The following is a 19,581-nucleotide window of genomic DNA, read 5'->3' as shown; positions in this document are numbered from 1 at the left end:
TTTGGATTTGGTACATGCAGTGACATATAATCTATAAATAGTGGCATTTTTTTCCAATTCCTAGAGCTTTCATTTTTTTTCCTTCCTACTACAAGAATGACGTTGAGTAAATGTGAGGCTAGTGAGCGTTCATGTCTTCTTGAAATTGCAACATGTAAAAGTAGTTTTCTGTAACTATGTAGATAGTGGGGTTTTTAAAAGTGTATGTCTTTTATTAGTCTCTTAGTTTGCTCTTGCCGTTTACAACAGATCACCATCAACACAGTGTCTTAAAGCCACACGCATTTATCTCACATTTTTATGGGTCAGAAGCTAAGCAATGGCTTAGCTGAGTCCTTTGTTCAGGTTCTCACAAGGCTGCAGCCAAGGTGTCCGCTAGACTGTGCTTCCCCTTTTGGGCGCTTCAACGGGGAAGAATCTGCTTCCAAGCCCATTGAGTTTGTTTTTAAGAGAATTTCCTTGTGACTGTATGACTGGACTCATTTCCACAGCTCTTTGCTAATTGTTGGCTAGTTGGACGCTTAGGTCCTAAGCATTCCCAGACACTTGTCTTAGTCCTTTTGGGCTGCTCTAACAAAATACCATAGGCTTATGAAAAAAAGTTTTATTTTTCACTCTTCTGGAGGCTGGGAAGTCCAAAATGAAGGCACTGGCAGATTCAGTGTACAGCGACGGCCTGCTTCCTGGTTCATGGACGCTGGTCTTCCTGCTTGGCGCAGGGCCAAGGGAGCTCTCACAGCCCTCCTTTATAAGGGCACTAATCCCATTCATGAGGGCTCCACCTTCGTGACTTCATCATTTCCCAAATCCCCCACTTCTAAATACTATCACGTTGAACATTAAGAGTTAACACATGAATTTGGGTGAGTGGGGACACAAATATTCAGCCTAGAGCAAGGCTGTTCCTTGTTCTTGGCCACATAGATTTCCTCAATACGGCCGCTTAGTTTAGGAGGCCAGCAAGGAGAATGTCACTTCAGAGAAGGCTCAGTCCTCCTTGAAGTGTATTCACATGATTATATCAGGTTTGCCTAGCATGATCCTCTTTTGATTGACTCTGAATTAACTGAATTATGTCTGCAACATTCCTTTACATTTGCCATATTCTAAAAGCTAGAGTCAAGTCACAGATCTTAAGAGAAAATAATTATAAAGAAAAGGTGACAATACTCAAGGGCAGATATTATGGGGTCACTTAGGGTCTTTCTGCTGCAAGTATATTAAGGAAGTTCCCTTATAATACTAGTTTTCTAAGTTCTGTCATGAATGCATATTGAATGTGAAAAGATGTTTATTTCACATCTATTGAGATAATTTTTTTAACTGTTTATTTTTGAGAGAGACCAAGCAAGCCAGCAGGGGAGGGGCAGAGAGAGAGGGAGACAGAATCTGAAGCAAACTCTGTGCTGACAGTGGCGAGCCCAATGAGAACCCCACATGGTGCTTAAACACACATACTGTGAGATCATGACCTGAGCCTAAGTTGGATGCTTAACCGACTGAGCTACCCAGGTACCCTGAGATAAGTTTTTAAAATATTTGTGAATGGAGGGAGGGGCCAAGATGGCGGAAGAGCACGGAAGTTTTGTGTGTGTCTCTCATCCATGAAATATAGCCAGGCCAACACGAAACCATCCTACACACCTAGAACACTGATCAGAGTAACTCAACAATCTGCACAACCTGAACCACAGAATTCAGCAGAAATTTACCCCGAAAGAAAGAGCATGAAGAAACGACAGCCAGGGATTTGACCAACACAGATACAAGCAAGATGTCTGAACCAGACTTTAAAATCACAATAATAAGAATATTAGCTGGGGTCGAAAATAGATTAGAATCCCTTTCTGCAGAGATAAAACAAGTAAAAAATAGCCAGAATGAAATTAAAGATACTATAACTGAGCTGCAATCACGGATGGATGCAGTGGCGGCAATGATGGACAAGGCAGAACAGAGAATCCGCGATATAGAGGACAAACTTATAGAGAATAACGAAGCAGAAAAAAAAGAGGGAGATTAAGGCAAAAGAGCACGATTTAAGCATTAGAGAAACCAGTGACTCATTAAAAAGGAACCACAGCAGAATCATAGGGGTCCCAGAAGTGGAAGAGAGAGATATAGGTGTATTAGGGTTATGTGAGCAAATCATAGCGGAAAACATTTACGAAACCTGGGGAAAGACACAGACATCAAAATCCAGGAAGCACAGAGGACCCCCCATTAGATTCAGCAAAAACCGACCATCAACAAGGCATATCATAGTCAAATTCACAAAATACTCAGGCAAGGAGAGAATCATGAAAGCAGCAAGGGAAAAAAAAAAAAAAAGTTCCCTGACCTAAAAGGGAAGAGAGATCAGGTTTGCAGCAGACCTATCCACAGAAACTTGGCAGGCCAAAAGCAGTGGCAGGATATATTCAGTGTGCTGAATCAGAAAAATATGCAGGGGCGCCTGGGTGGCTCAGTCGGTTAGGCGTCCGATTTTGGCTCTTGTCATGATATTGCGGTATGTGAGTTCGAGCCCCATGTCGGGCTCTGTGCTGACAGCTCAGAGCCTGGAGCCTGCTTCAGATTCAGTGTCTCCCTCTCTCTCTGCCCCTCCTCTGCTCATGCTCTGTCTCACTGTCTCTGTCTCTGTCTCTCTCTCTCTTTGTCAAAAATAAATAAACATTAAATAAATAAAGTAAAAAAAATAAATGCAGCCAAGAATTCTTTATCCAGCAAGGCTGTCACTCAAAATAGGAGAGAGAAAAAGTTTCCCAGATAAACAAAAATTAAAGGAATTTGTGACCACTACACCAGCCCTGCAAGAAATTTTAAGGGGGACGTTCTGAGGGAAGAAAAGTTGAAAAAAAAATATATATACATACACACATATATACATATACATATATATATATATATATATATATACCAAAAGCAACGAAGATTAGAAAGCAGAGAACACCACCAGAAACTCCAAGTGTACAAGCATCATAATGGCAATAAATTCATATCTTTCAGTACTCACTCTAAATGTCAGTGGCGTCAATGCTCCAATCAAAAAGCATAGGGTAACAGATTGGATAAGAAAACAAGGTCCATCTATTTGCTGTTTACAGGAGACCTAGTTTAGACCTAAAGACACCTTCAGATTGAAAATAAGGGGATGGAGAACCATCTATCATGCTAATGGTCAACCAAAGAAAGGTAGAATAGCCATACTTATATCAGATAATCTAGACTTTAAAATAAAGACTGCATCAAGGGATGCAGAAGGGCATTATGTCATAATCAAGGTGTCTATCCACCAAGAAGACCTAACAATTGTAAATATTTATGCGCCAAATGTGACAGCACCCAAATATGTAAATCATTAATCACAAACATAAAGAAAGTCATCGATAGTAATACCATAATAGTAGGAGACTTCAACACCCCACTCACAGCAATGGACAGATCATCTAATCAAAAAAAAAAAATCAACAAGGGAACAATGGCTTTGAATGACACACTGGACCAGATGGACTTAACAGATATGTTCAGAACATTTCATCCTAAACCAGCAGAATATACTTTCTTCTCCAGTGCACATAGACCATTCTCCAGAATAGACCATATACTGGGACATAAATCAGCCCTAAGTAAGTACAAAAAGATTGAGATCATACCGTGCATATTTTCAGACCACAACACTATGAAACTCGAAATCAACCACAAGAAAATATTGGGAAAGGTAACACATACTTGGAGACTGAAGAACATCCTACTAAAGAATGAATGGGCCCACCAAGCAGTGAAAGAGGAAATGGAAAAATATATGGATGTCAATGAAAGGGATAACACCACAACCCAAAACCACTGGGACACAACAAAGTCGGTTATAAGAGGAAAATATATAGCAATCCAGGCCTTCCTAAAGAAGGAAGAAAGATCTCAGATACACAACCTAACCTTACGCCTTAAGGAGCTGGAAAAAGAACAGCAAATAAAACCCAAACCAGCAGAAGGCAGGAAATAATAAAGATTACAGCAGAAATTAATGCTATCGAAACAAACAAACAAACAAACAAACAAAAAACAGAAAAATACCAGTAGAACAGATCAATCAAGCCAGAATCTGGTGCCTTGAAAGAATTAACAAAATTGATAAACCACTAGCCAGTCTGGTCAAAGAAGAAAAAAGGAAAGGACCGAAATAAGTAAAATCAAGAATGAAAGAGGAGAGATCACAACCAACACAGCAGAAATAAAAACAATAATAAGAGAATAGTATGAGCAATTACATGCCAATAAATTGGGTCATCTGGAAGAAATGGACAAATTCCTAGAAACATATACACTACCAACACTGAAACAGGAAGAAATAGAAAATTTGAACAGACCCATAACCAGTAAGGACATCGAATTAGTAATCAAAAATCTGCCAAAAAACAAGAGTCCAGGGCCGGATGGCTTTCCAGGTGGGAATTCTACCAAACATATAAGGAAGAGTTAGCACCTATTTCTTGAAACTGTTCCAAAACATAAAAATGGAAGGAAAGCTTGCAAACTCTCTATGAAGCCAGCATTACCTTGATTCCAAAACCAGTCAGAGACCCCACTACAAAGGAGAACTGTAGACAACTTTCCCTGAGGAACATGGATTCAAAAATTCTCAACAAGATATTAGCCAACCGGATCCAACAATACATGAAAAGTATTACTCACCACGACCAAGCGGGATTTATAACTCGGATGCGGGGCAGGTTCCATATCTGCAAAACAATTAACGTGATTCATCACATCAATAAAAGAAAGGGCAAGAACCATATAACCCTCTCAATGGATGCAGAGAAAGCATTTGACAAAATACAGCATCCTTTCTTGATAAAAAGCCTCAAGAAAGTCGGGAGAGAAGGAGCATACCTCTAGATCATAATGCTAATATCATCCTCAGTGGGGAAAAATGGGAGTTTCCCCTCTAAGGTCAGGAACAAGACAGGGATGTCCACTCTCACTACTGTTACTCAACATAGTATTGGGAGTCTTAGCCTCTGCAATCAGACAACACAAAGAAATAAAAGGCATCCAAATCAGCCAGGAGGAGGTCAAACTTTCCCTCTTTGCAGATGACACGATGCTCTATATGGAAAACCCGAAAGATGCCACACAAAACTGCTAGAATGGATTCCTGAATTCAGTAAACTTGCAGGATATGAAATCAATGCGCAGAAATCGCATTCCTATACACCAACATGAAGCAACAGAAAGAGAAATCAAGAAATCGATCCCATTTACAGTTGCACAAAAAGCCACAAAATACCTAGGAATAAATCTAACCAAAGAGGTGAAAAATGTATATACTGAAAACCACAGAAAGCTTATGAAAGAAATTGAAGAAGACACAAAAAAATGGCAAAAAGATCCCATGCTCCTGGATAGGAAGAACAAATATTGTTAAAATGTCGATACTACCCAAAGCAATCTACATATTCAATGCAATCCCTATCAAAGTAACACCAGCATTCTTCACAGAGCTAGAACATATAATCCTAAAATGTGTATGGAACCAGAAAAGGCCCCAAAGAGCCAAAGCAATCTTGAAAAAGAAAACCAAAGCAGGAGGCATCATAATCCCAGACTTCAACCTATACTACAAAGCTGTAATCATCAAGACAATATGGTACTGGCACTAGAACAGACACTCAGATCAATGGAACAGAATAGAGAACCCAGACATGGACCCACAAACGTATGGCCAACTAATCTTTCACAGAGTAAGAAAGAATATCCAATGGCATAAAGAGAGTCTCCTGAGCAAGCGGTGCTGGGAAACTGGACAGCAACATGCAGAAGAATGAACCTGGACCACTTCCTTACACCTTTCTTACACAAAAATAAACTCAAAATGGATGGAAGACCTCAATGCAAGACAGGACGCCATCAAAATCCTCAAGGAGAAAGCAGGCAAAAACCTCTTTGATCTTGGCCACAGCAACTTCTTATTCAACACGTCTCTGGAGGCAAGGGAAACAAAAGCAAAAATGAACTAGTGGGACTTCATCAGACAAAAAGGCTTCTGTACAGCGAAGGAAACAATTAGAAAAACGAAAAGGCAACTGACAGAATGGGAGAAGGTATTTGCAAATGACATATCAGATAAAGGGTTAGTATCCAAAATCTACAAAGAACTTCTCAAACTCAACCACCCAAACAACAAATAATCCAGTGAAGAAATGGGCAAAAGACATGAATAGACACTTCTCCAAAGAAGACATCCAGATGGCCAACTGACACATGAAAAAATGTTCCACATCACTCATCATCAGGGAAATAAAAATAAAAACCACACTGAGCTAACCCCTTCTGCCTGTCAGAATGGCTCACATGAACAACTCAGGCAACAACAGATGTTGGCGAGGATGTGGAGAAGGAGAAGGAGGATCTCTTTTGCATTGTTGGTGGCAATGCAAGCTGGTGCAGCCACTCTGGAAAACAGTATGGAGTTTCCTCAAAAAACTAAAAATAGAACTACCCTACGACCCAGCAATTGCACCACTAAGAATTTATCCACGAGATACAGGTGTGCTGTTTAGATGGGACACATGCACCCCATGTATATAGCAGCACTATCAACAATAGCCAAAGTATGCAAAAGAGCCCAAATGTCCATCGATGAATGAATGGATAAAGAAGATGTGGTATCTAGATACAATGGAATATCACTCGGCAATCAAAAAGAATGAAATCTTGACATTTGCAACTACATGGATGGAACTGGAGGGTAATATGTTAAGTGAAATTAGTCAGTCAGAGAAAGACAAAAATCATATGACTTCACTCGTATGAGGACTGTAAGAGACAAAACAGATGAACATAAGGGAAGGGAAACAAACATAATATAAAAACAGGGAGGGGTACAAAACAGAAGAGACTCACAAATATGGAGAACAAACTAAGGGTTGCTGGAGGGGTAGTGGGAGGGGGGATGGGCTAAATGGTCAAGGGCACTAAGGAATCTACTCCTGAAATCATTGCTTCACTCTATGCTAACTATTTGGGATGTAAATTCTGAGAAATAAAAAATTAAATTAAAAAAGTAAAAATAAAAAAATAAAGTATTTGTTAATGTGGGGAATTACATCATTTGCTCATGTTACACAAACTTTGCATTTCTCAGATTAACTGAATATAGTTGTGATTTCATTCGTTTTTTTCTTTTCATTATTTTATTTTTTTATGTTTATTTTTGAGAGAGAGAGACCGAGCGTGAGCAGGGGAGGGGCAGAGAGAGAGGGAAATGTGGAATCTGAAGCAGACTCCAGACTCTGAGCTGTCAGCACAGAGGCTGACACAGAGCTCAAACCCACGAACTTCGATATCCTGACCTGAGCTGAAGTGGTCAACCAAGTGAGCCAGCCAGGTGCCTCTATTTTATTTTATTTGGGAGAGAGATAGAGAGAGAGAGAGAGAGAGAGAGAGAGAGAGACAGAGAGAGAGAGAGAGAGAGACAGAGAGCGCACACAAGAGTGGGGGGGGGGGCGGCAAATAAAGAGAGAGAGAATCTCAAAAAAGCTCCAGGCTCGATGCAGAGCCAGACGCAGGGCTCAATCCCATAACCCTGGACTCCTGACCTGAGCAGAAATCAAGAGTCGTATGCTTAAACCACTGAGACACCCAGGTGCCCCTCGGGGACTATATTTTCATTTGGCACTGAGCCCCACAAATTCTGTCACTGCAAAGTCCCCACCAGGGCACGTCTCCCCTCCCCCCACCCCACCAAACCTCCTCCCACAAGACCCTGCCCTCGACATGATCGCACACTAGTCTCCCTCAGAATGAAATCCAAACTCCTCTCTGGGCCCACAGACACCGCCAATCTGGTCCTCGAATCTTTGCAGCCCTCGCTGCCCTCGTCCACTAGGCTCCAGTCACAGTCCCCACCTTTCGTCTCAGGGTCCTCCCACTGGCTGCTCCTAGGCCTGGAATGTGGCTGCCTGCTCAGAGGGGCCCTCCTGGCCCTCCAGCTACAGCGTCTGTCCCCTGCCCATGTTTTCTGCTCCCCAGCACTCACAGCGGAAGCTAGCCGTCTCCTTGTTTACCTGTTCGTGGTCTGTCTCCCCCACCCACACCCTGGTGCTCAGAATCTCAACAGGAGAGCAGGGTCATCTTAAGCCTGCAAGCCTCAGTCACTGGTCACAGGTCACAGTGGAGCCCCACCCCCTAGAACAAAGCCTGGCCAGGAGCAGACGCTCCCTAAACAACTGGTGTGTGATGACACACTTTGCCTGAGAAGTGATGACAGACTCTGAGTGATAAGTACCCTCTAGTGTGGGGTGGCAGGCCCGGTCAGTGTGAGCCCATACATGGCAGGGGGTTCTCCCCTGATCCCAGGCCCAGTGAACCCCCCCCGCCGACTCCCCGCACTCCCCACCTGGATCCTCAGTGCCCCTGAGATCAGCACATGGTGTCGGGCAGTGCCAGCCCTTCCCACCAGGCTCCCCCATCCTCCAGGGGGACAATGTACAAAGGGCCACTTCAGCAGGGAGCTCCAGCTCCATCTCTAGCCCACAGGCCTGAGGTGGGGGAGGGGAGGGGAGGGTGGGCCCCAGCCCTCTTCTGTCCTCTTGGAGCCTGCTCTAGCACAGGGCCAGGAGGGTGACAGATTCAAGCTATAGTGCGGAGAGGCTTTGTTACAGGAGCTGTGCCTTGTGGCCTGGGGGAGATGCCCTTGCACAGCGAGTGGATGAGACACATCAAGGCACAGGGTCGGCTGTGAGCCAGTGCAGAGGGCGGTCCCCATGTACCCAGGTAGCGGGAGTGGAGTGGCGCTCCCTCATGTGTACAGGGCAGAGTTGCGAGGTACAGCCGTGCACTCAAGAGGCTAAAGTGCTGTAGGGTGAAGGGAGAGAGACGAGCAGACCCGGCAGGGTCTGGGCCAAGCTAGAGGGCAGAGGTCTGGGCTCAGAGTTGTCTCCCATCCTGCCTGGGAACCTCCGCCGCAAAACCAGGCACAAAGAACTCGCTCAAATAGTGGTTCCCAAAACCTGAGCTGATAACCCGAGATGTGACCATCCACCCAGTCTCCCAGGCCAGGAGCCCGGCAGTTATCCTGAATCTGGCCTCTCGCTGACCTCGAGCTCCCCATTGCCAGGCACATCTCTTCGATGCCCAGGTACTCATCGTCCCACCCGGCCCCCTGTGCCACTGTCCCACACTGCCTGCGCCACCATCCATGCTCACCTGGACAACAGCAGCAGCCTTGCCAGGGAAGGGGCTCCTGGCTTGAGCCCCACGAGCCTAGCAAAAGCCACATCTGATGTTGTCCCTCTCAGCTTGGAACACCTGCTCCCAGGATAAAGTCCAAATCCTCTAATAGGCTCCAAGTTTCTGTGTAATCTTTCACTCCCTGCCAAGGTAGGCTCAGCTGAACTGCAATTCCCCCAGACTGAGGAAGGACTGAGCTGCCTCACCCCTGGCCTGCCCCACAGGGCTCCTCACCCTACACTGGACGGTGCTGACCAACTCTCCTGGGACCCCAGCACAGAGCCTGATGCAAAGGAGGTGCTGACGACAGCCCCCCTCCGCCCCCAAATCCACACACCTGCAGCTGCAGTCAGTGCTGCTGGGCTCTCACAACTGGTCTGGGGTTGGAAAAAGTCTAGTCCTGCCTGGGCAAGGCACACCCCGATGAGGTGGCTCATGTACAGGAACTCAACGGGTCCCCCACAATGGGAGGGAAGTGGTGGAGAGCGGAGACACGGGGAAGGGCTCCAGCCTTCAAAGCGCTCTGAGCAGGATGGCTGATGGTCCAGAGGAGACCCGGCAAGGAAGGAGGGGAAACAGGAAGGGATATCAGTTCACCCCTGGGTGCTCAGTTCACCGCTGGTTCACCCCATCAGTGCCTGGCACCATGCCCGGCTGCTGCTGGCTCAAAGGATGGGCTGGGACCCTGGCTCTGCCCCCCGCCCCCACCTCTGGAATCCTACTCTCTTGGAGGCAGAAAAGCGGGGCTGGTAACACTGCCTCACGGGGATCCTACAGCTCCGGCTCTCTGGGAGCCCAAGCAAGGTCTTCCACCTCCTTCAGGAGAGGTGGCCTGGAGCAGGTGCACCTGGGGAGCCTCTGTGGAGCTGGAACATAGAGCCCTTTCTCTTTTCCCTTCCCAATCCAACTCTGCCCACCCCTGCCTTCGAGGGGCCGTGGCGCCCTCGGCTCAGGACCCGACCATCTCCACCGGGGGACACTCAAGAAGCATTCACCAAATGGCACAGGGCACCATGCAGGGCTGTAGGCACTGGGGCCTGCTCCTTCATATGGAGCCGCCAGTCTGTTCTTGCTCCTCTGATTAGTCTTTTCCCTCTGCTAGATCCCGAGAGCATTCCGGAAAAGGGCCGCAAGTGCCCAAATGTCCCACTGAGTGTGAGAAAGAAGAGAAAGGAACAGCAGTGAACAGACCGTCACCACAAGGGGACAGAGTCATTCAGGAGTCAAGTGGCCAGGGTCCAGGCTTTAGCAATGCCACTAAGCTTGCTGGGAGAGCCTGAGCACCAGGTGAAGCGCTCCATCTTGTCTCACCCTCACGTGACCATTTCACAGAGGGGGAAACTGAGGTTTGGAGAGGGGACAGGACTAGCCCCAGGTCAGGCAGCAGCGAGCTGTGGAGAGGTCCTGGCTCAGCAGAGACCACGTGCGTGCCACTGCAGCTCACCAATGCTCAAGACCTCCCCGTTCCTGCCGGACCTCAGTTTCCCCCACTGACCATCGGGGGCACAGACTGGATCTTCCAGCTTCTGGCTGACTTGAGTGTTCCAGGTTCTAGAAGGCCCACAATCTAGGTCTGCTGCTCCATCTTCCTCCTCTGAGTTCCGTGATCCCGCTTCTCTGGTCTGGATCACGGGGTTCTACTTTCCAGGTGCTGTGTTCTGGTGTCTGGTCCCCAAGTTCGCCTCTTGGAAAGATCTGCAGCCCAGGCAGGTTCTCCAGCCCACATGCTTCATTTTCATTCCCTGTATTCTCTCCCAGCCCCCAGCAGTCGGGGCCCACAGGTCACCACCTGAAGCTCCAGTTCCGTCGGCCCTCGGGGCTGCTTTAGGGCATGAAAATAGCTGGGGAGGCCTGTCCCAGGCCCCATGTCACTGGTCAGAAGGGGATACTGGAGATCATACTCACAGCTGGGCAGGAACCCTCTTCCCCACTCTTCCCTGTGTCTCCAGGACCACGTTTCTGACCACCCCCAGCCCTGCTGGCTTCTGCCCCCACCAGTCCGCACGGCGACAGCCCCCAAGATGGCACTTCCCGAGGACAGAGACCTTGGGTCATTTTTCTTTGGGGTCAGAGCCTGGTACTTCCTTAGTGGGTGTCTGTTAAACACTTGCAGAATGAATTAACCAGGTGTGCCCGGAGTCCCGGCAGGATTACACACTGTCACAGCCTCAAAGACCAGAGTTCACATATGACAGAGATGCTCACGCTGTGTGTGCGTGCAGGTGATGTGCACAAAACACGTGCTCAAAAACACAGACACGTCACACCCTCAAGTCAGCAGATCTGTGCCCCTGGCACCTAGCCTGGGCCCTGGCACTTGGCTGAATAACAGCTGATCGAATGAATGGGTGCTCTGTACTAGGTATATGGGGGAGATGGAGATCGAATCCTCACCCAGGATCAAGGCTCAGCTGTGATTCCAAAGACCATTTCCACGAGGTCGAACTTGACTACATTGTAGGAGGACCCCCTGGAAAGGCACTTCGGGGCCGGAGTCAGTAAGGAAGGCAGTCAACAGTGCTACGCACCCACCTGGGCACGAGGATGGAGGTGAAGCAAATAGCCCTAGGGCCACCTCTGGCTGGGAGGGGCAGAGGGCAGCCTGGGGTGGGGTGGGGTGGGGTGGGGTGGCTTTCCAGGTGGAGGTGGGAAGGTGAGGGCCCTGAGGCCTAACCCACAGGACAGGAAGGACAGCAGAGGTTTGAATGGAATTCTGGGTGTGCTACATCCCAGTAGCCCCAGGTCTGGACTCTCACTGACCGAAATTCCGAGAAAGAGAGACACACAGGCTAAGCTGTCTGCAGGCGCGCCTGTTCTGGGGGATGGCCCCGGGGCCAGGGTCCCTCTGGAAGCCACTGACACTTGGTGACCCCAGAGTCTCATGAATGGGGAGCTGGCTGTTCTCAGGGCACTTTTTCTTAGACCTCTCTCCTTTACATGGTAACTTCATTTTTCTGGTTATAAAGGTTTCACCTACAGCCTAGGAAATGTGAAAATCACGGCGAAAGAAGGGTAATATCACCCACCATCCCTGGGGCTAACATTTGGGCCTAAGTTCTCACAGGCTTTTTTTCCCGTGCACCTTCTTGCTAGAATGAGCTATCGATGTGGACTTCCTGCCAGCTTTTGGACAGCAAGCATTTTCTCTAAGGAGCTTTGTCCTCCACATGGGAAGACCGAGTGCAGATCTGAGCCCTGGGGACTTTGCTCTCCTGGGCTTCTTCCCATCCCCCTCAGACCTGACCTGGATCCTACAGACAAATGTTCCAGCTGGGGACTGGAGTGGGGGAGGGGTATGGCCACATAGCCCTGGGCTCTCCTCTTACAAGCCACAAAGGGACTACCAACCCCTCCCCAGGGTGCTCTGGGTCAGTCCCAAGCACCTCGGGCCTTCAATGTTCCCTCTGTGAAATGAGCATGTTTGGCTAGCTCCCCAGCATGGTCTCCTCTCTGGGCTGCAGGGACAGTTGCCTGAACTGGGCTGCACCTTACAGCTGATTTCCCTGTCCACTCCACTGGCATCTCAGACCAGGCCCTCAAGGTTCTCAGCATCTTGTGGAGCAGCCGGATGGAAATCCTGGCAGGGTGGGTCAGCCTGGCCCTTGGGGTGGGAGTCAGGCAGGGCTTCCTGGAGGGGTCTTAAAGGATGAGCAAGCACCTGCCAGGAGAGGAGGGGAAGGCCACTGCAGACAGAGGGATAGCATCTGCAAAGGCCCAGCGGCGGGGTGGGGTGGGGCGGGGCGGGGCGGGGGTGGGGGAGGTGTGTGTGGGGAAGCCAGCACCTGGATTCTAGTCTGGGTGGGGTGCTGGTGCATTTCACCCTCCCCACATGCCAGTGCCTGGAGGCAGACCACAGAGTCTGTTACATCCCCCACTGGTGGCTGTAGGACCACTGCCCCTACTCAGGTATGGCGCCGAACTTCCTGTGATAGCAATAACACGCCAGGCCCCACAGCAGTCCTGGACACCCCTGAGAGGGGGTTTGCCTGGGGGCCCTTTGGGGCCAGGCTCTGTGGTTTAATGGCTCTGACAGAGGTCATCCCGCACAGACAGAATGCCCCTGCCCCATTCCCTGGACCTCTCTGCCGTGGTGGAGGAGCCTCACACCCTCTGCTCTAGTCCTAATGGCAGGTATGACCTTGGACCCGTCACCCACACCATGTGGGCCTTGGCTCAAAGACTGAAGACTGATCTGGGCTGTTCCAAGGTCCAGATGGGACCAGAGCTGGCTCTGCCTGAACTGACCACAGGGGTTCCCAAACACCTACTATGTGCCAGAGCCCCCAACACTTTCTCTTTGTTTCTCTCTCCCGCCAGCCCGGAGGCAGGATCTCTTCCCACCACCGTCCCTTACAGACACAGAAGACCCCTGGATGCAGGTTTTCTGACCCTGGGATGTGGGCATAGGTGAAAATGTAGAGCCACACCTCCAAGCCACAGCTAGAACCAACTGAGATAATGTGTTACTGCTTCAGAAACTCTAGAGTGCAGACTCATTTATTTTTTTTTCCACACAATGGGCAAGGCTCCGTTCTGCAGGACCCCTCCCAGCTGTGTGACCCTACTAAGTCACCTGTCTAGGGCTCAGTTTCCACTGAACGAAATAAGGATTACATCAGCACCCCCTCCCAGGGCTCGTGAGATACCGAAATGAAATCAAGCAAGAAAGCACCAGCCCCTCACTCCCATCCGAGCCATAAATGAGTTCGGACCATTAATATTCACGGTCCTCAGAGATGGCCCAGAAGGCACCTTCTCCATCTTTTGCCTAACCCGGCCAATCTGTAGTGCTTCCGGAAGTGGCCCTCACCTGTCACATGACCCATCACCATTCATTAAGCAGTTAAGAAACAGTCATCAAATGCCTTTTGCATGTTAGGCAAGGTGCCGGCCCCCCGAGAGTGCCTGTGTGACCAGCCTAGAAGCCCCACCTGTCATGAGCAGCCCTCCCTTGTTCCACCTCCCCGGCCACCATCGCTCACCCACCATGATTCCCCCAGGCTGTGTGCCAGGCCCGGGTTAGCAAGAGTGGGGCCACGATCGACCGGTCCAGAGTATTACACAAGCTCTGTGGGGGTCTGTGGCCAGCTGGGACCTGTTTCCAGAAGGAAACAGCAGCATCAGGTGCCTGGATAAAAGCAAATTGGGGTGTGGGGGGTGAGTATGGTGTGATGTGTGCAGAGCTGGGTTAGGGTAGCAGGGGGCAGAGCCTGAGAACACAAGCAGGGGCAGGGTCATAGGGATCTGGGTTAAGGGCAAGGGAGTCTCTTAAAGCAGCCTGAACTCCACTGGGCCGGGCAGCGGTTCTGGGAGTCTGCAAGCCTCTGTATCCCCAGGACAACATTTTAAAATCTGGGTTTCCACCCCCCTCTCCCGTAGTGGGATTCTGACTCAGCGGGGTGTGGCAGGGCCTGGGAAGTCTGTATTTTCCCCAAGCTGCCAGGTGAGGCTCCACGGGGCTTCCAGAGACAGAGCCCCAGGACTACGGGGAAGAAGGGAGTGGCAATCAGGGCCACAAGGAGGGTGGCCTGGAGGCCAGGACACCAGTGACGTGGTTGTCTCGGGCGTCCAGGCTTCAGAGACCGTTCCCTTTTGAGTGACTGAGGGGCCTATTCAAGGGGCCCCATTGGGCTATGGGGGTCCTACAGGCTGGATACAATCGCAGCCCCACCACTTCTCGGCCCTGTGCCCCGGGCCCCAGGCACACTCAAACTGCCAAAAGGGGAGAATAATAGTACCTGCTTCAAGGGAAGTTAGCAGGCATAGCTGAAATGATGCCGACAAAGTGCTTGGCCCAGCGCCCAGCACATGGTAAGTGCTCGATAAATAGCAGCAAATTATTATGACTCAGAGGTAGAGGTGGGGTAGAAAACCCTGGGAAGTCATCCATTATGGGCCCCGGTCAACCAGAATCCTGGAGACTGCCCCTGGCCACCCTCCCTTGCTCAGACCCCCATCTGGGCTGCTGCTTCTGGGAAATTCCCAGCCTGCTAGGAGAGGGCAACTGGAGGTCAGACCCCCAGGAGGCCCCAGCGTCAGAGCAGGCTCTGGCCTCCTGCCTTGGCCCTCACCCTGCCCCTCCCAGCCCAGGGGATTCCTCCTTCAGCAGGAGCCAAAGTCTAGAGCCAAACAGGCTCTAAATTCATAAATCCACGGAGTAATTAGGGTGTGTGAATGATTGTTTCCAACCTTATTTTTCTAGATAAAATGAAAATAAGTGGGCCAACAGGGGAATTTCCACATGGGGCGGTGCAAGAAAACGTATTTTGGGCCCCCGTTAACTTCCTGGGTTACAGTCAGTGCTGTGGGCCCATGTCAGCCCCACTCTAGACCACAGGAGGGTGGTCCACTACCCTTCTACCAGGCCTGCTTTCAGTCCCGCCCAAAGCCTCACTTCCCCTTCCCTTCTGGCAGGTGTGGCTAAGCAGGGTCCCTGTGACCATCCCTCCATGGTGTGAGGATGCCCTCTGGAGGGTTAGTCTCCTCCCACAGGGAGGGAAAGGGAAGAGGAATGGGTAAAAGAACAGGGATGCTCCTTGGGGCTGAAAGTCATTCACTCATTCATTCATTCATTCATTCATTCAAGCTCCTATAGGATAGGGAACTCACGGCCTAGTGGAACACGCCACAGCAAACACACTGAAGAAAGAGAAGTGGTGCTCTGCCCAGCCCACAGCAAGGAGCCTCTCTGAACAATGAACGGATGCTGAAGCCGAGAGGCAAAGGATGGGTGGTCCTTAACAAGACAGAGCCTCCATTCCCCCATCTGCAAAAGGGATTATCACAGTACCTCTATCATAGGTTGTTGTCCAGATGCAATGTTAGCTACTAATATTTTTATGGACAGGCAGGGTGCACACGAGAGGGGCTGCAAGGCCAGAGAAACAGCAGAAGGGGAGGAGTGTCTGTGGGATTTGGGGTGGAGGAGGCTTTTGAAGGGTGACAGAGTTTCAGGGCACATAGGAAGAAGTGGGTGGAACAGACATTCAGGCAGAGGGAACAGCATAAGCAAGGGAATAGAATCTGAGGTTTGAGACGCGTCTGGACCCTTTCTCAGAGCTCTGTCAGGTTAATGCTTGGGATCCAGTTAGGTCATTCTGTGCAGACAGCCCGAACCAGGCCAAGGTCAAGAGGATCCAGAACAGAAGTGACGCAGGGTCAGAGGTGCAGAGGTTCCCAGGAAGGGAGGACACCAGTCCTCCTTCCCCTCTGCCCTCCATCTCACCACGGGTTACTTATTCAGAGTAGTCTCTTGTCCTGGCCTCAGCCTGTCGGATGCCTCCCTCTCTCAGCTATAGTATGGCCTGGCAGCTCTCCAAGTCTCTGGAGCCTTCTCTCCTTATTCAACCATCATTTATTAAGCACCTACTGAATACCTGGGTGCTAAAGCTGGCATGGACCAGCTCCCACTGCGAGATGGTTAAGCTGTTGGTAGCCTCAAATTGGCCTTGCTGGAAGATTTACACCGTGGAAACCTGCCAACGCTGTTTATCAGGTACCTTTTTCTCCCAGAGGGCCTGTTGCCAGCACACCATTGCCCCCTGCCCAAGCAACGGACACAGAAAGACAGGCCCCCGCCTATAGGGACTCACACACAAGAGGAAGACGATAGCCTACTGGAGCAGGCAGTGTAATCTTCCTGGACGCAGGGGTTAGCTGGGAGACCCATTCTGGAAGAGGGGGCATAAATGCGCACTAGAAACTGAACCAAGCTGTTCAAATAGCACTAGTGTGCCTCGTTCCCATTTTACAGGCAAGGAAACAGAGGCACAGAGAGGCAGAGTCACCAGTCCACGTTCACACAAAAGTGGCAGAGTTGAGATTTGAACCTGGGCCACTGAATCTGGAGTCCTTGCTTTTAATTTCTGCCCTTGACTGTCCCAAGGTGCAATTATTGCAACGCCCAGCCCCCCACCCCCCAAACCCGGCCCTCCCCACCCCACACCCCTAAGCAGCCAGCACAGTGCTACGCAAGACCATGGAGGCCCAACTGGTTTTGCTGCACAACTAGATTCCATTCTCCTGGGGCTAAGGTCTGTGTCCTCTCCACCCGGCTGCCCATGACAGTGCCCCTCACAGGAAGATATTGTGTTTGTTGGTCTCAGTGTCTGAAGAACCTTCTGGAAGGGAGCCCTGGTCCCCCATGTGCAGGGCTAGGGCTGACTAGGAGGAAGGGGTGCATTGTGCAGCAAGGAGAACAAAGAGGCTTTGGCCTTGAGGAACACAGCAGGGTCCGTTGAATGCCATGGCTAAGGTGCCCATAGGGGCACAAGGAGGACCACCCCGCCCCGGCCACGGCCCACTGCTTCTCTCTTCTTCCAGAATAGCATGAGCACACGGACTTGCAGTGCCCCCAGCCCTGGCTTCCCTGGGTCACATCCAGCCCTCACAGGATCCTCATCGCCACAGGGTAAAGTTAGCCTGGCCCACCAGCTGACATCAATGCCCCCGTTTTCCAGGTAAACATACTGGCACAGCGGCCAAGGATTTTCCAAGACCTCAGGTGCTGGGCTCCCTACACTCATCACCTCATGCAGATCTCCCCACAACCCTGTGGAGGAGTCTCCCCGTTTGACAGATGTGGACACTGAGACTCAGAAAGCAGACTTGCTTGGGGTGGTCCAGCCACCGGCAGATGTGGGTCAAACAGCCCTGACCACAGCAGGGACCCTGGGCAGACTCCAGAGGGGCTGCTGAGCCAGATGGCAGCACTGCCCCCCTATCAGCTCCTCACTGTCCTTGGGAGCTTGCTTGTGCCAGCTCGCTGGGATGGCCTGACACCTCACCTCCACCTGGCCCTCCTTCCCTTCGTTCACATGGGTCACTCCCGTGCCTGACCAGCCCCCCCTTCCACAACTCTCCACCCCGACCAGCTGCTCACATCTCACAGCTTCTGCTCCAGCCGTTCCCTCTACCTAGAGTGCTCTTCCCTTTAGTGCTGAGCAAGCCAACTCTTCCAGCAACTTCCCTCTCCTCCCTGGACTGGCAGAAACTCTTCCAAACTTTCCCAAGACCCTGTGCCTATCTCCTCAGCACCCGGAGGCCTGGATCTTCAGTACCTGCCCTGCCCGGGGAGGTGACCCGCCAGTATCCACAGCTCCCCATCAAGGCAGGTCATGACTGGTGTCCCAGGAGTGGCAAGGAATGCTATGGGAATGGGGCAGTGCCAGTTCTGGGGGGCCATGGAGGGGTCTCTCTGGGGTAGTATTCCTGCCCACAGGCCTTCTAGGGAGTCTTCCAGAGCCAGGAGAGTCACCTGACCTCCAGCTACTAGGGCTGGCTGAGACCCACCTCTGCTTCTCATGGCACTCCAGCTCAGGTGCCACCATTCTGACTTACATCCAAGCTACCCTCCCCAACCCAGCTTCCAGAACCCACTATTTGCAGATATTGATAGAACCCTCCTCCAGCCAGGTTCCCTTCCCCACCCTGGGCAGTGCAGTGAAAAGCACATGAGCCTGGACGCGCCCCCCACCCCCTGCCCCAAACCCAACGAAAGGACTAGGGGTGCTCTCCCCACACCCCTCCGCCTGGTCCAGACAAGCAGCCACAGTCCCGGCCTCTGCACCTGCCCTGTTCCAGGACCCCGCTGGAGGCTTGGGGAGTGGGAGGCACAGCTCACAAAGAGCCTTTTGAGCCCAGCGCCCAGGGGATGCCCCTGCCCAGGCCTAGGGAGGGGATCTAAGGCATGAGGCTTTGCCCTCCAGGGCCTGGGAAAGGTCCTGGGGCCAGCCTGTTGGGGGAGGGGGCGTCAGAGCCCAGTAGTCTCCCTGGAATCCTGCCCCCACATCCTTGTCTCTATGCCCCCAACCCCTGGTCATGGGGCTCCCACTCCAGCCCATAGGGTGATGCTCAGGGAGGGAGGGGGCTGTGGGAGTCCTGACGGCTTGGCGGGGTGGGGGTTGTGCCGGGAGCCCAGAGATGGAGGCGGAGGGCCAGGAGTGCGGGGATGGAGGGGCTGTGGCTAGGGTCACCCTGGACGCCAGGGTCAACTCACCCATCTCCAGCCTGGTCTCAGCAGCGGAGGCAACAGCGGCAGCGTCGGTGATGGCTGCGCAGCCCTCGAGGCCCCAGCGGGGAGATACTGGCGTCTGCTAAGGCCTCTCACCCCATCTCGAGCTCCTGCAGAGTCTGGGGCGAGCACAGGGCATCGAGGGCATCCGGACCCAGTGCTCGGCCCACATCCCCCTCTCAGGCCCCCACCTCCACACTTTCCCGCGGTCCAGGCACGGGCTGCCAGGCTGCACCCTGGGACGCAGAGCGTGGGCGGTCCCCCCGGGAGGGGCGTGTGGGATGAGAGGGGTGCGAAGGCGAGGCCTGAGTGCAGCAAGCAGAGGTGCCAGCTCCCGC

The 19,581-nt window shown here is 51.2% G+C and overlaps 2 protein-coding genes across 15 annotated transcripts in view; one reads left to right on the top strand and one right to left on the bottom strand.

The window, feature by feature from the left end:
• LOC109496868 (ankyrin repeat domain-containing protein 26-like) overlaps positions 1-19,581 on the top strand; it is a 243,408-nt gene that overhangs the window by 208,221 nt on the left and 15,606 nt on the right. The gene's annotated exons all lie outside the window — the stretch shown is intronic.
• Positions 1-19,581, bottom strand: part of LOC123383644 (protein FAM117B-like) — a 29,817-nt gene that overhangs the window by 8,503 nt on the left and 1,733 nt on the right. For 2 of the 13 annotated variants that reach the window (XM_045051628.1, XM_045051620.1), the window contains 2 exons: positions 19,229-19,548; positions 13,713-15,997 (listed from right to left, as the gene is read on the bottom strand). In XM_045051628.1, coding sequence (XP_044907563.1) covers positions 15,821-15,997; positions 19,229-19,548 — 497 coding nt within the window. In that variant the 3' untranslated portion in view covers positions 13,713-15,820. Of the gene's footprint in view, positions 1-4,692; positions 4,740-13,712; positions 19,549-19,581 lie in introns of those variants that run through there. The other 11 variants (XR_006593571.1, XR_006593569.1, XM_045051622.1 and 8 more) reach the window with 10 other exon arrangements.

Source organism: Felis catus (assembly GCF_018350175.1).
Source record: "Felis catus isolate Fca126 chromosome F1 unlocalized genomic scaffold, F.catus_Fca126_mat1.0 chrF1_random_Un_scaffold_34, whole genome shotgun sequence".
Taxonomy (NCBI): domain Eukaryota; kingdom Metazoa; phylum Chordata; class Mammalia; order Carnivora; family Felidae; genus Felis; species Felis catus.
Note: the sequence above shows the minus strand (reverse complement) of the source record. Positions and strands in the feature narration are given on the sequence as shown.